The sequence below is a fragment of the Coloeus monedula genome (assembly GCF_965178545.1).
Source record: "Coloeus monedula genome assembly, chromosome: 11".
In the NCBI taxonomy this organism is placed as follows: Eukaryota; Metazoa; Chordata; class Aves; order Passeriformes; family Corvidae; genus Coloeus; species Coloeus monedula.
In genome coordinates, this window is record NC_138791.1 from 3,244,155 (window position 1) to 3,262,510 (window position 18,356).

The 18,356-nt window shown below is 46.2% G+C and overlaps 1 protein-coding gene across 1 annotated transcript in view; it reads right to left on the reverse strand.

The window, feature by feature from the left end:
• IARS1 (isoleucyl-tRNA synthetase 1) overlaps positions 1-12,748 on the reverse strand; it is an 89,204-nt gene extending 76,456 nt beyond the window's left edge. Inside the window, exons 1-6 of the mRNA XM_082289076.1 lie at positions 12,694-12,748; positions 10,959-11,048; positions 8,566-8,685; positions 7,893-8,049; positions 7,317-7,436; positions 4,380-4,462 (exon numbers count right to left, since the gene is read on the reverse strand). Coding sequence (XP_082145202.1) covers positions 4,380-4,462; positions 7,317-7,436; positions 7,893-8,049; positions 8,566-8,684 — 479 coding nt within the window. The 5' untranslated portion in view covers position 8,685; positions 10,959-11,048; positions 12,694-12,748. The remainder of the gene's footprint in view (positions 1-4,379; positions 4,463-7,316; positions 7,437-7,892; positions 8,050-8,565; positions 8,686-10,958; positions 11,049-12,693) is intronic.
• Between the last annotated feature and the right edge of the window lie 5,608 nt (positions 12,749-18,356).

Sequence of the window (18,356 nt, forward strand, 5' to 3'; positions counted from 1 at the left end):
CTGAATCAGTCAGTGCAGCACTCCAAACAGCCCTGGCATCCCACACGAAATCCAACATCTCTCACTATCCTCAGCAGATGCAAAAGCAAGCTGCACTTCTCAAACCCGTACATCCAGTTCACATCAAAGAGAGGGATTTGATCTTGGAGCTTCCCAAATTCTTAATGCCATTCCTTTGGGGGATCAAGGGGCTCTGTTTGCAATGATCAGTATCTAATCCAGCCTTTCCAGAAAACTAACTCATAACTAACACTGAGATTTATTTTCAAACACATATAAAGTGCTTTCCCCCCTTTTTTTTCCTCTTTAAAGAAAAAACACCAGGACCTGTAAACAGTTCTGTGGGCATTAGCACAGCACGATCTAGAGGTCTATGATTTCAACATACCCACGGTATTATAGGTAAATGGACAAAATTATTGCTATGTGACCTCACATCAGTTCGTATCAAGATAAAATGACAATTTTATAGCCTCTGTAGGCCTATCAAACACATCCAGGCACAAACACCATGCTATGTAAGAAGCTCTGTCATTTCCAAGTTCAGCAAACACTGCATCCTAACAGCATCACGGGAAGCAGAGCTTCCAAGGAAAAGGTTTTCCCGGGATTCATAAACAACACTTGATAGACAAGATAAAAGCAAAAAGAAAGCAACAATCAAAAACAGATGATTAAGGAAAAAAAAAACCAGAAAAAAAACCGCTCAAAAAACACTGGACATGAATCAAAAAAGCATTAACTTAGGTAGAACATGAATTCCACTAACAAACACAGCCTGTCTTTAGAACAGTATGTTGGAAATACATCTCTTTAAGAAAGTCAAGAGAAGTATTTATTTGTTCCAGGGCCTAGGAATTGTTAAGTACAGAAGTTATCAAAAATTATGCTCAACTGCCACTGAGAGCTTTAAAATCCTGGCATACAGAGATCATCCAGCTCCAGGTCTAGCCTCCAAGCTGTAATCTTTGGAACAGTGTGTTTGTTGAGAGATTCTGGATCAAGCCAGAAATGCAAAATACCTGTGTAACAGGAAATGTGAGTATCTAAAATGGATGCTAAACTTATCCCAAAGGTCAGGCATGGGACTACAGTGTACTCCTCCTTCAAAATACAGGTAAGGAGATACAACGACAAGGACTGGAATGGTGAGAAGGTAACAACAAAGGGACTAGAGAACTTAATGCACAAAAGAAATACAAGAATGAGGAAAAAAAATACAGGTTGCTCATAGAAAAACTGATAAATCAGATTTCTTATGACCGGTATCTCTCTCTCTAGAGAATCACTAGCCATGGAATACACAGAATGCAACACTGATTTCCATTAGGACCAGAGATGTGTTGTTCTGAGAGCATGCTGGTTTAATGCTGAGCGCTGGTCCTGTCTCAGGGCAGGCCGGGGGTGAGCCCAGCTCTCCCTGGCACCTCCTCCCAGAGCTCCATCACCAAGGGGAGCTCAGGACTGTCCCTAACGCGGAATCAGGCTCAGCCCGCAGTTGCTCATTCGGGCACTAGATGGTGACAGGAATCTGCTCAAGCAACCCTTCAGGGGAGCAGGAGGAGAGGCCAAGGCCTGGGCAGCACCCCGGGACCAGCAGAGCCGTCCCCTCGCCCCGGCACCCCACAGGCTGCTTCCCCGGAGCCCAGGGAGAAGTGCGCCCCAGGAGCAAACTCACACCCAGCCCCACACCTGTGCAACAAGCCAGCAGTGAAGACAATCATTTATAGTTACTCCAACTCCCAAAGGTTTCTTTCAGACCACCTCAGTAGGAAGTTTAAGCTCCCATCAAACTCCTCTCCCTTTCACTGGATGTCTCGTGACCATACAAAAAAAAGGCAAGAACATATTGCCTGTTTGTGCCGTGCCAGCTCAAGATCACTGTCATTGCACTGTTCCAGTGAAGGGCACTCCTTAATTGAGATCCAAGCTACTGCAGGACAAACTCTACAGAATTAGAACTTAAAAGTTCTATTTAAGTTATTTAATATATACAGAGTTGACTGTATCTTAACATCGAAAGCAGTACAGTATCACCTCTTACTGACACCACCTCTCAACCCTCCCCTGAAAAACTCTGCCAGGATACCACAATTCTACCAATGAATGTTTTTTTGTAAGTCAAAATTTAGCAGGCTGAAAATTCAGTTTAGTCAGTCATCATATGACATAGCACCAAAGTGCCAACAAAGCAGTCATTGCCACCAGGACAATTATGAAAGATGAAAAAGAAATGCTCTCTAGCATTCTGAGCTTATTAATATTGTTTTGTAGAGATACTAGATAACAGATGTATTTGGTGTCTGAGTCCTAAATTATTTCCAATCTAAATGATTTGGATCGAATCAGCCACCACTGAAAACAACATTTATCACAAGTACTGGATTATCTCACTGAACTCAAGAGAAACACAGAAGAAAACACCACATGTCACAAAGAAATTCCAGTTGAGACCACTCCAGAGCTGCAACCCTCAAGAAGAGCTACAGACCAGAAAAAAAATAACCTAAACAGACTGGTTTAGCTGATTAGAAGACTAAAGACAAACTCCTTACCATATTTTAACCACAAAACCTACAGTTGCCATGCCCACTACCATTTTCACAATCAGGTTTTCTTCTGGACCTAAAATCAGCATTTTTCTCCCACAGACAGAACAACAACAAGATAAAAGCACTGGACAGGCCAATGCAGAAATTAATCTACAGTTTCTCTTTCGTACATAGCTGAAGACTAAATTTTAAAACTTTTTTTAAAGAATTTCAAAAGGAGCTCATAAAACATAAAATCAATTGAGAGAGAAGCATAGAACCTACAGCTCAAATTAGCACTCCTGATGGACATGAAAAGTAACTTCAGGAACATCTTTTGGGTCTGATGATTGCCTAGGTAACCATCCAATTTATTTTCTTTTATTTTTAGGAAATTGTGCATTACCCTGTCAAAACCACCACTCTAATTGCAGCAACAGGGCTCTCTTTAAGCATCATCTCCCTCAGCCCTGAGACAGTCCTAGGAGACTTTCCCAAAAAAACCCTATTTTTCAAAACAGAAAATGCATTTCATTACATGACTTAACAGAAACTTAACACTATCAGGAAGCAAAAGAAGTACAATTAAGTGGCTGTCTGCCTACGTACTTCCTGAAATTTTTCTGAGTTTTCAGACCCAAAGTTTATACTTTAGAGTCTGTATCAAAGCAAGCATTAAGAGGTGATCTCTGTGACAGGTGAAAGACCAGAAACTGCCTTTCGAAGAGGTGGTGGGAGAAACAAACCACCAAAAAAAGGTTTGGGCTGCTGAGCGAGACCCTGCAGCTAGCTCAAGTCAGGTTTGGTTTTTAAGCTTCCAGTTAAACAGAATTTGAGATGCCACTAAGTATTTTTGTGATTTACAAAACAAAAGTTTCTTGTCAGTTTTGGCTTTTTAATTATGCAGGGTTTCTTCAGCTGAGTTAGTTAAACATCTGCTGCCTTCCCACCATCTTTCCAATGCTCACTGAAATCTCACTGGCACTTCAGCCCTCTGCAGTGGCTTCAGGGACATCTAAAATGTCTGTCAATCCATTATCATAACTTTATGAAACTAACTGTATGATTAAAGCTGATTAGTAAAACTATTAACAAACATCCAATAATACTTTAATATACACATAATTTGCTTTACAATGGCTTTTTGTCAGCATATACTCTGCTGAACCTCTCCCTGCAATTCACCTTGTCATTCTATCACCCAAAAGACCCAAAGCTGCCATTTCTTCACTGTGTTAAACCAATCTTATTATCCTCTTAACCTGGAAGGTTGTATTGTCTTTTGAAATCCCAACAGGCACCCTGAATACATTGCCAAAACACCCAAACTTTACTTAGCTCTGCACCAGGAGTCCAAGACAGTTGTCAAACTGTGCTGCCAAGAAAAAGATAACAGCAGATTCACAGCCTCTAAATTCAGGCTCGAAGAAGAGGTTTGGAGCTAAACTGAGCTTGGACAGTTTGCCCATTTACAGCTGACAGTGTGAAGAACATCAAGAATGCAGAGATATAACGTAATTTCCTACACCAACCAAGGAACATATTAATAGATCTTCAGAACTGCTTCTAAGTTGACATGGAGCAGTGAGATTTCAGGGCTCACTAAAGACAGTATTGGTGCACTTTATTTTGCAAAGCCCTGCTACCCTGAAGAAGGGAAAAATGGAACAATTAATTCCGTCACTGGGACTTCAAGAGATTTCACATCACTTTAATTACTCTGCCTGATGTTTCATCTGCATTTGGCATTTTCAGAACAGTGCCAGTGATACATGGACCAGCACAGGTTTGCAATGACTGAAGCCTTTTTCACATTTCAAATCCATAAAGCAATGCATGTTCACTTACCACACAGACTCCATGAACTCGGGGTAAAGAGTTTTATAGTCATTTTCAAAGTCAATCCAGCGTCCTAATCTGGTAACACTAAACTGTTAAGACACAAACACAGAGATTGAAAGGCATCTTAACAATGTATCATCACGATATATGACTAATATTTATTCTGTAAAATAAACATCAAATGGGTTTTTAAGTGCAGTGTTTGTCCCATATCAATGAAATACATCCATAAAATATTTTAGCCTGATAATAGTTCCAAACAGTGTATTTAAACAGGCAAAAATAAGGAAAGAATGAAACCATGAGCATGGTTATTTAGAACCAAGGTCACACAACAGGCAAATGTGTTCAACGCAGCAGAAATGGTAGATCATTTGGATCATTCATCAAATAGAAATGGTGAATCACTCAAGGTTCAGCCAAGGTTCAAATGCCTGAAAATTGCTTTTCATTGCAGTGGTCTTACTTCTATTTTTAAGACTGCTTGTTGCAGAGACAGTGAAAACCCAGAAGACGTAGTCTATCAGCTTTCAGTTACATGAAAACATGATGTAACTTGAAGACAAAGAAATGCTGAAAGAAATCGATACGTGACAAGTTATCAAACTATTCCAGGGCCAACTGCCTTCTCTGACTTCCCAAAGCCATGAGAGGGCTGCCAAAGCCCCAGGAGTGACAGGTGCTCGTCCCTCTCTCAGGACAGATCATGGTCACATCCATGGCCCAGCAGGCAGACACTAATGAGGAATGAGCCAGCTATGGGATTCACTGGGACAAGTGGGATTTCACAGCCACCCAAACCCCCAGCTCTGCAGCCAGCCAAGCCAGCGACACCTGTCCTGACACTGTGAGACACAGCCCTCACTGAATGTCAAACCAGCAAAGTGAACACAAAGCACATTCATTCTCTCACCTCTACACTTTCATACAAGACCTGAGCTCCTGACATGTATCAGTTTTCATCCAGACCTTTAAGCCACGCTGACATTCCACTAATAAGATCCATAGCCTAGGACTGATTAGCACAAGGATCCACAAGGTTGGAGCATTATGTTTGGTCTCAGTTTTGTAAGATCTCACACAGCCAAGGAACCTTTTTTATTTTTTCTTAAGTCTCAAATATTTGCTAACCACTCCAGGCAGAAAATAAACACTCTAACAGGAATGTTGGTAATTCCTCTCCTAGCCCTACTCCAAAATACTTGAATTTATTACAAGTCAAAAGATATTTTAACAAATTTCATTATTTTTATTTATCAACTAAAATACACACAAGCATGCACAAGTTTACAAACAAAACAAAATATAAAATCCATTCACCACCCAAAAGATCAAGTGCTTGGATTAACCAGCACTGCAAAAACACCAGTTCCTGAAGCACAGCAAGTTAAAAGGTATGGAAAATGCAACACAAATGTTCTAGGTTTGGCTGGGATAGAGTTAATTTTCTTCCTCATAGCTGGTAAGGTGCTGTGCTCTGGATTTAGTACAGGAATCATGTTGTTAACCCACTGCTGGCTTAGGTGCTGCTGCACAGTGCTTACCCTAAGCAAGGAGTTCTCAGTTTCCCCGGCTGTGCCAGCAGAGAGCTGCACAAGGAGCTGGGTGGGAGAACAGCCAGGACAGCTGATCCCAACTGGCCAAAGGGACATTCCATAGCACAGAACAGCGTGCCCAGCAGAGAAACTGAGGGGACTTGGCCAGGAGCTGGGAATCACTGTGCAGAGACAGGCTGGGAATCACTCAGCAACCGGACTGGGCATCACTTGGTTTTCCTGGCTTTTACTCCTCCCTCTCTCTCCTCTTTTACTACCATTATTATTATTATCAATAGCATCATTACAATACTTTATTTTGTTTCAATTAAACTGTTCTATCTCCACTCATTGGTACTTGGCTGCCAGCTGAGGTTAAACCACCACAACAAATCAGAATGAATCTTGCTATTTTTATTTCTAAAAGCAACAAAGAATTATTGATGATGGGTTTGAAATACAACATTTCAGAGTGTAGATGAATGAATGTACATTTGAAAAAAACCAAACTGCCTGCTTTTCATCCAGCCACTCACTGAGGTTTAGGCCACAGCTACTCTACCCAAGGCAGCTCTGGGTTCTTCAGACACTGGCCATAACTTCAGAATTCTTCCCAGGGCAAGAGGCAAGTGATGCTCAAATAAGAAATTGCTATTTCCATGAAAAGAAATGCAGCAGGACTAGAGAACATGCAGAGGAGTGTGATGAAGTAGAACAGCTTTTGCATGAGGAAAACTTAAAATAATTAGGACTGTTCTGTCTAGGAAAAAAAAAGATGGTTAAGATAAAGCTTTATTGGAAATCATTTTATAGAACTACCATTCTTCCAACTCGCACACACCAACACTCTCCCTCTGTTCCCTGGGATGCAAAGCTGACACCAGTATTCTCTGGGAAGACTGAGAGTTTACACACACCACCTGTGACAAAACCAGATGTGAGAGAGAATTTCTGTTCTTCCAAAAATACAAGCTACTACCCAGCACTCTGGCAATGAAAAGACTGGGGGAAGAAGAAGCAGAAAAGCAGTGAGGTTAATGTTAATTTTCTTTAATGGCTCCATTTGAAAACCAAAGACAGATCTTTCATTTTTCTATACAAGAGAAGACACAAAGAAAGAGACAATGCTCAACATATCTATTATTTGTTCAGTGTATCTTATTAGACACTCTGAGCTCCAGGTAACCTGCAAGTAACCTCCTCTTGACAGCACCAGCAGTCTGTTCTGAGCCACAATGGTGCTCTTTTTTTTCCCCTTTCAGGATCACAGGGGAGAAACACAGTACCTTAAAGACATGAGATTTATGCACATAATCAGACAAAAGGATGAAGTTCACCCTACCTGAAACACTTCTGCACAAATACATTTAGAAATGCTCAGCAGAACATGGACTGAGCCTTCACTTACCTCCCACTCCTTGGCGTATCTCATCACAATCCCTCTGCACTCTTTGTTGTAAGCTTCAATCCCCATCTTTGCCACATCCTCTGGCCCTTTAATGCCTAAAGTCTTGTCAATCTCATATTCCTGGGAGCATGGAAAACAACCAAATAAAACATCCTGTTATCAGGATTTCCCTGCAGAGTTTATTTATGTCCTATGCATTCTAATGAAGCTCAGGGGCCTCCTTTAACCTTTCGAGATTTCACGAGAGCTGCACCTGAACTAGGCAGGGATTTCAAAGGGTCACCCTGGCGTGACTGTTCCTTCAGTATCATTAGAAAAATAAACAAAACACCAGTTTCTGCAATAGGTACCAGATAAATACAGCTTCATAGCAATGAACAGAGTGCAGGTGACCAGCGGGAAGCTCCTGAATTCCCCCCACACAAAAGCCAGAGCAACACACTGGACAAGGAACTTCCATTTCTCTTTTAGCAACAATGCCAGGTATAAAAGCAACTGAAACATGAGTGATAAGCAGGGAACAACAGCGAAAGAGGAACCAACAGAAGTATCTGTAGGTAAATTCATGACACATACCACAGGTAAGCCGTGGCAATCCCAGCCAAACCTTCTTTCAACATGAAAACCACTCTGATGAGCAAATCTGGTTACTATGTCTTTGATGGTTCCTGCAAGAATATGGCCATAGTGGGGGAGCCCAGTGGCAAACGGGGGGCCATCATAGAAGTTAAACCTACAACATAAAACATTCCTCATTAAAGCAAAAACTGAGTAGCAGGGCTTCAGACAGGGTGACTCTACCTGTATCCTTATACTACTTATGTTTTACTAGGAGAATATCCATTCCTTCCTTTTCCCCCATCAGTCAGCACAGGTGCCACGCTGGCAGTGGGACTAAAGGGAACATTCCAACTTGTTCAGTTCCTACCACTGCCAGTTCTAGCAAGATTCCCATGGGAACATCCCAGCACAGTGCTCCACAGCTGCCACAATGGGAGGAGTTCTTTGCTTACCTCCCCATTTCACTTACAAACACACCAGGCAAGAAATTACAGGTTTACTGCTACTGTTTGAACACTGCTGATTCTTCACAAAGTGAAATATAAAGGGACAGCAGCATGAGCCAGGCCTGCTGTTGGCAAAGGCAGCAGCTGCTGTTTACAGAACCAAGGAAAAACAAAGAGTAATTACAGCTAAGCCACCCCTGCACTGCCACGCACAGTTGCTGCAGCTTTCAACAGATTCTTACCTAGGTCTGTTCTTTGATTGCTTCAGGCATTCTTTGAAACAATTAAGATTTTTCCAGAGCGTCAGTATCTTCTCTTCCTCATTTGGAAAATTTATGTTTTCTGGAACTTGTTGAACCATTCTTTCCCAACAAGGATAGAGAAGAGAAAAAAACATATTGAACAGAAGTGAGAAAAAGGTAACTCCACAAATACAACTTACATCTTACAAATCCGTATCACCAATCCAGAGCTTGGTTTTCCAAAGAGCCTGATTCATTGCAGGCATGGAAGCAAGCACTCTATTCTAAAAAAAACTTAATTTTGACTGAGTTTTGGAACAGGAAAAGGATTCTCCATTCTTCTACTATGATTGTTCCCTTGTGTATTTCTGTTTCCTAGAGAAAACAGTCAAAGGGCAAATTATTTTTTGGTTACAGGTTTGGGATTTTTTCCTTTAGGAAAAATTTCCAAGTTCCAACTGACCCTTCAGCACCAGTTTGCACCAGAGAGTTTCACTTTAAACTACTGAAGAAGGGGCTTCTTTTCACTGTACATTTATTCACACCGTTCAGATGTTTAAAAGAGCATTTTCCATTAGGCTATGCCAGCATTCTCAGATGCCCCTAAAAGCAGCCAGACTGCAGAAAGCACAGTGGAAAAACATTGCAAAGATGAATATGTGTTTTAGAAGTACATTAAAACTAAGCCACAACAGGCTACTTCATTGCTGTAGAAGCAACACAGGGAAGAGGAATTCTCAACATAATTAGGAGCACACAGCAGAGTTGCCTGGTTCCAGACCTGCTACAAGATAGAAAGGGGTCAGATTTCAACAAAATGCCACGGCAAGAACTAAGCAAAGCTCTGGGGAATAAGGGTGTTCAAGACAGGAGCTCCCCAACAGGAGAAAACTGGTTATGAAGGTTGTAACAGATGATGCTACAGAATAAAAGGGTTCTTCCACCTCTCCCTTTATTGCTCCTGAGCACTTACACCGGAAGTAGCTACTACAGCCTTGAGCTTCACTCAGCATTAGAGAATTGCAAGTTATGGCACAAGACCTGAGCCTTGTGATTTACTCAGGTTTGGAAATACTAACTGTGAATCAGCAACAAAGGCAAATGCATGAAGACAATTCTTCCAGTTACAGCTGAAGTTCCAAAACATTTGCCTAAATGGAACCCAGACCACCACAGAAACTTCCAGCTCCAGGCTTGAACCCATATGAAAAAATGTGCTACAGGCCAATTCCACCGCTCATACTTTCTGTATTCATGACAAACCATTCTCTCCACTAGTAAGCCCAAATTATCATTTATCATTATCATATTATTATAATTGAGAAACCCACAACCTGGTGCACAGCCAACACAGCATTTGGAGGGGAGATCAGGGGCTGACAAGGAACACATGGACATGACGTGGATGCATTTCTTAGAAGGGTAATAACCAGCCTTAGCACAGTGAGTTAGCCTATACACAGCTTGTAGGAGAGTTCTCACCAGTCTGCCTCAAAGCACTGATTAGGCTGTGTCATTTCTCAGTGATTTGATCACAGAGACAATGGAAATGATAAAAGAATTCAGCCTTAAAGCTTTTATCTCCCACAAGCCAGCTGACCTGAGGAATAAGGATCTGCATGTTCTACTCAGCTCAAGCTCAGCCCTCTCAAATTAGTGATAACTGCAAAGGGTTTGGAGACTGGCCCAGCTGTCAGGGCCGTGTAACTGAACAAATCAGCTGCGGGCTGGGGGTTTGGGCTGTGCCTGTGACCGGGCTGTGGAGGCTGCTCACGGATCACAGACTCCCTGCGTAAATCACAGAGTCACTGTGGGCCCATTCTCCCAACTGCAGCACTGCACGGGCAAAGCAGTGTCCAGTAACCACAGGGCACAAATCCATACACGCTCTCAGCAACATTAGAAGTTTATTGCATCAAAAGCAGGGGGGAAAAAAATACTGTTGAGAATTAACATGCAACCATCACTACCAGTTGGGTTTTTTTTCCAAGTTACAAACCAGAATTTTAAACAGACTGACTTAAAAGACAAAAGCACATTGAAAATCTCACCATGGCTCAACCTCAGCTGAGCAAAAAAGCCAGGATCTAACAATCAATTTATAGACAGAGGTATGAGTATCTCTGCAGCACAAAAAAAGCTCATTATAAGCAATCTTGGTATTTCAGAGAATAATCAAGGACAACTCATTACTTTGAACACTGACTGAGCAAAAACATCACAAATCATGTTACAGAAATTATTATACATATCTAATAAAACCACATTTTCAGACAACACATTTACAGAACTCAGTAAACACAAGGAGGGTTCTCCATTCATTTTCTGCTGACAAAAAGTGATAAAGTTTAAGACAATGTACCCTTAAGCAAGTCTTTATTAAGTACACTCACTTTTCTAGAGGATAACAACATTCATTAGGAAAGATGTGAAAGTTTGAAGATTGTACAACAGCAGTCTGAGAGTTAGACTGGCCTTCTTATCTACAAAAAAAAAAAAAAAAAGGCATTAAAACCATAAAAGCAAGTTCAAGTGTGTTTTTTTAAATATTAAGATTTATCCTTAAAAAATCAATAAAAATTCAATGAAAATACCACTATGAATGAAGTGAACCCATATTTGAGAAATAGAGTTGTACTTTACATACATCAGATATATGATTAAAACAAAGTGAGTTTCAAGATATTAACCATGTTGTTGACTGAGAACCTGTAAGTATAAAGACACAGGCTGAACTAAAGGTGTACAAAAGCTCTTCCGATTTCCAGGGGTTTATGAAGAGTCTCTTACTCTTGTTCCAGTCACCTTCTCCCACAAATTATTCTGTAGAAGAGACCAAAGCTCCCTTCAAAGACAAGGAACCACCTTTCTCCATCTACAGCTGCCTTCTCCAGACCTAATGCTCTGTTTTCCTTACACACCTGGCACCCCATTTCTGCCTTTTTAGGTACTGTTCTGGGGTAACATAAATTTAAACTGTTCACCTGATCATCAAAATTCTCCATTTCTACAAGGGACCGAAACAACCACTAAAACAAATGGAAGGATGGATGGGAACAGAATGCTAGACTACAGAACAAATGTTGCTTCTGAAAATCTTGTACTAATGTCTTATACAGGGAATAAAATTTCAACACCATCCCAGCTGTCCTCCTGCAAGGAGGGTTTCCTTTAATACTGAAAAGCCAATTAAAACATTGCTAAAGCAACAAGCATACTGCTCAATTAATGCTGTATTTAGACACAGATGTTTCATGCTATGCAGGAACCCAGTTTTACAGCTTTTGTATCTTGTGATGGCTTAAGAAATTTTTGTCGTCATCATACTACCTTGATTAAAAATGTAACATATCATTGTGAAGAAAAAGCAATCTAGGTTATCTTGAAATAACTTTGAACTATGTATTTTTAAGAAAACCTCAGAAACCAGTGACAGCTGAGTTACTGAACACTGCTCTTATGTGACAACTAAATTCTATTACCTGACAGCTGCTTTCTAAGCATATCACCACCAAACCCAATAAAAATGCTTCCTGCAGTTTCCAAAAGGCTCCCGTGGTGTGGGAGCCAACGTTTGCTGGAGATATCAAAGTCATCGCAGCTGCAGCAATAAAAAGGGTGCATTCATCAAACCCCCTCCATTAAAAGGATGCTGAAGGGAATGCTTTAGACATATTACACGTAAGGGACCTTAAGTTCTTAATGAAATCAAGACTTGCTAAGTATTAAGCCCTACAATACGGCACCTGGTTAACCTTTAATAAGTATCTGCTATAAGTAACCTCAAAATTACAGAGAAAGGAAAGAATCTGTGCAGCACCCAAGCAGTAAAACACACATGAACGTGACGTGGTACACACAAAACACGAGCTCTGAAACGTCGCCGATAATGTTAAACCCCACACGGGAGCTGCCAGCCCGGCCAGACCCTGTTACCGCCGTGACAGCACAGGCACCTGCCGGCCCACGAGCCGCCGCTTTCATGGGACACCCTAAAGGTGCCGCCCGGCACCGGCTCCCGCGCCAAGCGCCCTTACACGCTGCTGGAGCCGCCCGCCCTGAGCCCGGCCCGGCCGGCAGGGCCGTGAGGGGGCCGAGGGTCCGGCCCGGGCGGCGCTCCCCGCTCACCTCGGTCCCGCCATGATGCAATCGCGCCCTGCGCAGCATGGCCGGAAACACCGGCAGCGCCAAAGCCAATCAGCGCGCGGCTCTCTCCGGCCGCACAAAGGAGCTTTGTAAGGCGGCCGCCCATTGGGCGTGACATGTCCCGGCGCGGCGCGTCACGGCGGCGCGAGGCAGCTCGGGAAACTGTTCCCGCGTGCCCGCCCCGCGGCTCCTGATTGGGCGGGGGCGGGGCGGGGGCGGGGCCGGGGCGGGGCCGGGGCGGGGCCGTAAGTACTCTTAAATATCTCAAGATAGCAATTCTTATGGCTGTAACTAAGAAGTAATTCAAGATAGTAATTCTTAAGGCTGTAAGAATTCTTAGTAATTCTTAAGGCTGTAACTATAACAGAAGTCCCTCCTCTGCTGCTGTGCCCCAACTAAAAAAAAAAAAAAAAATTAAAAAACCAACTTGTAGATGGGTTCCCCCCTGTCAAAGGAAACTTAAGGGTTTGAAAAAAGTATTATCGCTGGCTGGCAGCGACTGAGAAACTACAAAACATTTCATGATACATTAAATAACATTTCCTCCACTTTTCCAGTGCTGAAAACAGCTGTGAAGAGGCTCTCAACAGGGAAAAATAGAAGTGAGATGGGGAGGTGAGTGAGGGAGGTGGATGCTCTTCCCAGCTTGCACACCTGAACCCCAACCAGAACAGATCGTGGAGAATGAGGGTCAGGTCAATAATGGCACAAACCGTTCAGCTGCCTGCAGGTGCTGATTTCAAATTGCTCTAAAAACTTGCTTACTAATACAGATGCAGGTATCAATGAGAGTTTTCAATGAAAGCTTTAGATTTTGATTTGCAGGGCTGGGTACAGGATGAACTCACTGGTCTGTGCAGGGCAGTGTCAGTGTGTGGATTAGAGATAATCCAGATGTGAAGGGAAGCACGTTATCTGGAATTCTCACCTGCTCAAAGTAGCACAAGACTGCTTTCTACACAAAATTTCCTACATCCTTCTAGAACAGCTAAAAAAATGCAGACTCAATCTGCACCAAACCCAGAAAAACAGAAGAGAGTATGGGAACTGAGGCCAAACTAAACTGGGCTGACCAGCAGGACAGAAGAGACTGGATGCATGTGGTTGCCAGGGCAGAGTCTCTTGTACAAACACAGAGTTTCTGGGATGTTCTGTATCCAGGAGGGAAGTTTGGAGTGGCAGAAGTTTATTCAAGCCATACTGCTGCCTAATACATCTATGAAAAAGCCTGTGACAACTCAGGACGTGGATCCTACCACACGATGTGGCATTTCTTTATAAACATCCTCATGAACTCTGAAAGCGCTGCAACCTCCCTCTGCTCTCACGTTCCCTCAGATCTCAGAGGCTGCAGGTTTTAGACAACTTTGGACAGCTGCTGCTTGCTCCAGTGCCAACTCCTTCCATCTTGGCCTTTAGTTTGTAAAACACACGGGTGATAAGGCCAGTTGACTTTAAATGGAATACCATATAATTGCTGAATGGAACTTGAAACAAAGACTGCTTAGAAATACATGCTCTAAAGCAGTGAAATAGACAAATGTTGGCAATTTGTTGTTGGCAATGTTGACTCTGTAGTTAGCCCAAATCCGCATTTTTACCTTGTCTCTCCCTGTATATTTTGTACTTCTTTGTCCTTCACTGTTAAATTGTAATAAAATGTTACCTGCATTGGGAACTGCTGTCCTTGTTCATGCGCAGCCTTTACTTAGGAGCATTTGGGCAACACTGAGCTTGTTTTTCAGTAACAAATTGGCCATGTGGAAGGGGTGAACAGGGAAGTCCCTGTCAGATAAGTTACATACAGGGCGAAAAAAAAAAACCCAGAGCAAATTGGAAAATCAGGGGAAATGTGTAGTAAATGGATGAAGGCCCAGCACAAGTAACTGCGGCATTCCCCAAACTACAAGAATGAATGTCTCTGCTCTAATTTTTCACTCTATACTGATGAAAAAGCACCGATTCAGCTGGAGAGGTTAAAGGGAAGAAAAAAAAAATCACCGTGAAGCCTCAGGAGGGGATTCTCCTGGCGTGAGGCGTTTGAGGGGGAAGGCGTGGGCACCATTTTGTGGGACCCGGGGGAAGGTCACCGCTCCCCGGCGCTGGCGCCGGCCGCAGCCTGGAGCTACAGGGGAAGGGCGGCCGTGGGCACTAGCACTGAGTGCCGCGGCTTCTCCAGCGCCTGGTGCCGGCTCCGAGCCGCCCCTTCTCCCTTCCCGCTGCCCCCGCGGCCATTTCGCCCCCTGCCCCCCCCCAGCGCCCCTCAGGGGCGGCCTAAGCGGTTTGCGTAGCGGTTTGCGTAGCGGTTTGCGTAGCGCCGCTGCCCTGGACGGGCCGCGTACGCGGTTTGCGTGGCGGCGCCGCCGCAAGGGGCGGGCGGGCAACGGTGCTTGCGCGGGGAGTTGAGCGTAAATGGCCTTTCTGAATAGGGGATGAACAAAATGCGCCCGCAGCTCTGAGCCAAGCCAAAGCGCGCCCAAGGGGGGAAAGATCCCGGGAGAACTCGGGATAACACGGGAGATACGAGCGCGCGGCTGCGGTGACGCGGAGCACCCGCGCTCTCCGGGCGCGGAGGGCGAAGTTTGGCGGGGACAGACCGGCTGAGGAGAGGCTGTGTTCCCCCGGCACCCCCCCGCGGCGCGGCGGCAGTTGGACTGCGCCAGAGGTGATAAGTACGGGTTGCGCGGGAGCGCGCCGGCAGTGGGCGCGGGGCGGCGGGCGGTGCGCGCGCTCCCTGTGCGGTCCTCGAGCCTCGGCCCCCTCCCCTCCCCTCGCTCGCTCCGCTCCTGGGCCCTGCCCCGGCCCGCCGTGCCCGGCGCAGCGCTGACAGCCCGGCAGCGCCCGGCCGGGGAGTAGGCGAGACCATCTCCGAGGCGGCGGCTTGGAACCCGTCAAGCTGCCCCGCAGCCCGCAGCCGTTCAGCCAGGCTATGCGCTGCCAACGGGCTCCGCTCAAGAAAAAAACAGAGCGGATCGTGAAAAGGTAGAGGCGCCCGCAGAGGCCCCCGTAGGGCTCTTGGGAAGCGGCCGCTCAGCCCGGAGAAAAGCGGAGGACGCGCCGGAGAGGCGACGGCGCAGGAGCAGCGCGGCGGGGGCGTCCCGGCGGCTCGGAGCATGTGAGAGGTCGGGGGGCCGCGATGCTGCGACGCGCGGAGTTCATCGTGTGCCCGCCCTGGGAGCCCGCCCGCGGCGAGGGGGTGCCGGGGGGCGCCTCCCCGACGCCGCTGAAGGGCGGCGAGCCCCGGCGGGGCGGCAGCCGGTCCCGCTGGCCGCCCGGGCGGCGCGGGAGGGTCCCCGGCGGGGCGCGGAAGCTGCTGGGTAGCCGCACGCACAGCCACTTCCAGCACTACCAGCACCAGCAGCTGCAGCAGCAGCACTGCCGCGCCTTCCGCCGCTGCCACCGCCCGGCGCGGCCCCGGGTGCTGCTCTCCCTGCGGCCCGTCAATGTGCTGGGCCGGCGGGCGCCGGGCATGCGGGCGCCCCGCAACACCAACCAGTTCCTGATGCGGGAGAAGTATCAGCTCATGCACCTGCGCTCGGACTCGGTGGGCACTGAGAGCGGCGGGTCGGACTGCGAGATGGACCCGCTGGACATGGACTCGTACCTGGGAGTGCTGGAGAACGCCCGCGGGGCGCTGATGGAGTGCGCGGGGGAGCCCGGACCCGCCGCCCGCTCCCCTCCTGCCCGGTCCGGGGCCGGGGGCGGTGCGGCCGCGGGTTCCCCGCAGGAGGAGAGCCAGCAGTACTTCCCCTCGGAGGACGATGTGATCGAGAGCGAGCTCTTCATGGAGAGGGACTTCGACGAGTTCTGCAGCAGGATAGCCTGAGCCCCGGGCCGGGCAGGCGGGAGAACCCCGCTGGCTTGGAACCTTTCCACCTCGGAGGGTGGGAGACGTTTATTTATTTCTCAGCCATTCCTTTGCGTTTTTGTCAGGGGGGTTGGCTAATTTTACAAATGTGTGTGTGTAAACAGGGGGGAACCCCCGGCGCCCCCCTTGTAAATAAAGTGAACTTTTCAGAAGGCGAGATCAAAGCGGATCGCGGAGGTTCTTTTGGGGGGGGGGGACAGGGGGGACAGGGGGGACCGCAGGGACAGCCAGAGCCGCCGTCGGGGGCACTGGAGAGACAAGGAGAGAGGGAGGGGACAGGGAGTGACCGGGCAGGGGGGTGGTGACGGCCGAAGTCACGGCGGAAAAGTTTCACGCCTCCCTGGCACTCGCCCCGATTCTGGTTTACGACGGCAAAGTCGTTTAATTACCGCTGCGAGCGGAGGGCAGCCAAGGAAGCGGCCCTTGACACACGGACACGGTGTCCTGCGGCAGGAACAGGGATTTGGGGGTGGGAAGAAGCCGGAGAGCGACAACAGCTCGAAACCCCCAGTTCCACGGGGGCCGGGGTGGGAGCCCTACCTGGGACCCCCGGCTTGGCTCGGTGCGGGCGCAGCAGGGAAGGGAAACACCAAAGCCATTGATCGGCCCTGCGGCTCTTTATTGACCCTCCCTCGCTGGGGAATGCTGGGGGCCCTTTGCCCCCGCCCCCGTGCCACTTCTCTGGGAACAGCTTCCATGGCTGCCCCGTGCTCCTGACAGCAGGTTTATTCCATTAGGTTTATTTCTATTTTACCAACTACAGCAGAGGGAGAAATGTCTAGAAAGATATTTAAAGGGCCACCACCTGAACCAACTTTGCCAGAGCCAGTTAGGATTAAGTTTGGTTAAGTAACCTGGAGGGCTCCCTGGAGGGAGCAGATCTGATCAACATTAAACTCACCAAATCCCTGAACAGGGAACAAGGAGGCATCAATTCCAGCCACAAATGGTTAAAAATACAACAGGTAACACATTCCTGGAACTTATTGCCAGGGCAGAAGAGAGGGACATTGTTTTAACAGGTCTGAAACAGGAGATGCAGGGCCATCTCTGGATCATTTCTCATGGTGCCTCCTGCTCCCTCAGTTCCCTGTCACGTACCTTGTGCTTTCCCCCCCTTACAGACACGGTGAAATCAGACTGTGTGCCACAAGGACAAATGGAAGGTGTGATGCTGATCTGCAGATAAAGGTGTCCCTGCCCATGGCAGGGGGTTGGAACTGGATGATCTTTAAGGACCCTTCCAACCCAAACCATTCTGGGATTCTGTGGGATGCTTCTTGCAATCACAGACACAGAGACAGGAGTTAACTGTTATCCTTACAAAGGAAACAGTATTGTAAGACAAAATACTTGAAATTTGTAGTACCTCACTGGCAATCCTATGAAAGGAAACATCCAAAGACACCATTTTCTTCACCTTTCTTAAGAAACAATGCTGCTGAACACATTAAGACCAACATCATGTTTATTTTCTTTGGAAATAGCCAAGTGGTCTATATGTATAACTTCAGTTTGTTTGGTGCAAGTTTGTGTTAGAGCCATGCTTACTCTGGGAATTTTACTCCATGGGAAGTTGTTCCAGGAGAGAGGTACAGGGAGAAATAAACCTCTCACATGGGTAAATGAAACCTAAGTTTGCACCGGTTTGGTCATCAAGTTTGTATTTTATTAATGAATCTAGAGCTGTACTAACATGTTAAATTAATGGTTTGAATGCATGCTTTCTTTTTTTTCTCTGACGTGTGATTGGAACAGGTATGACAAAAACTCACTT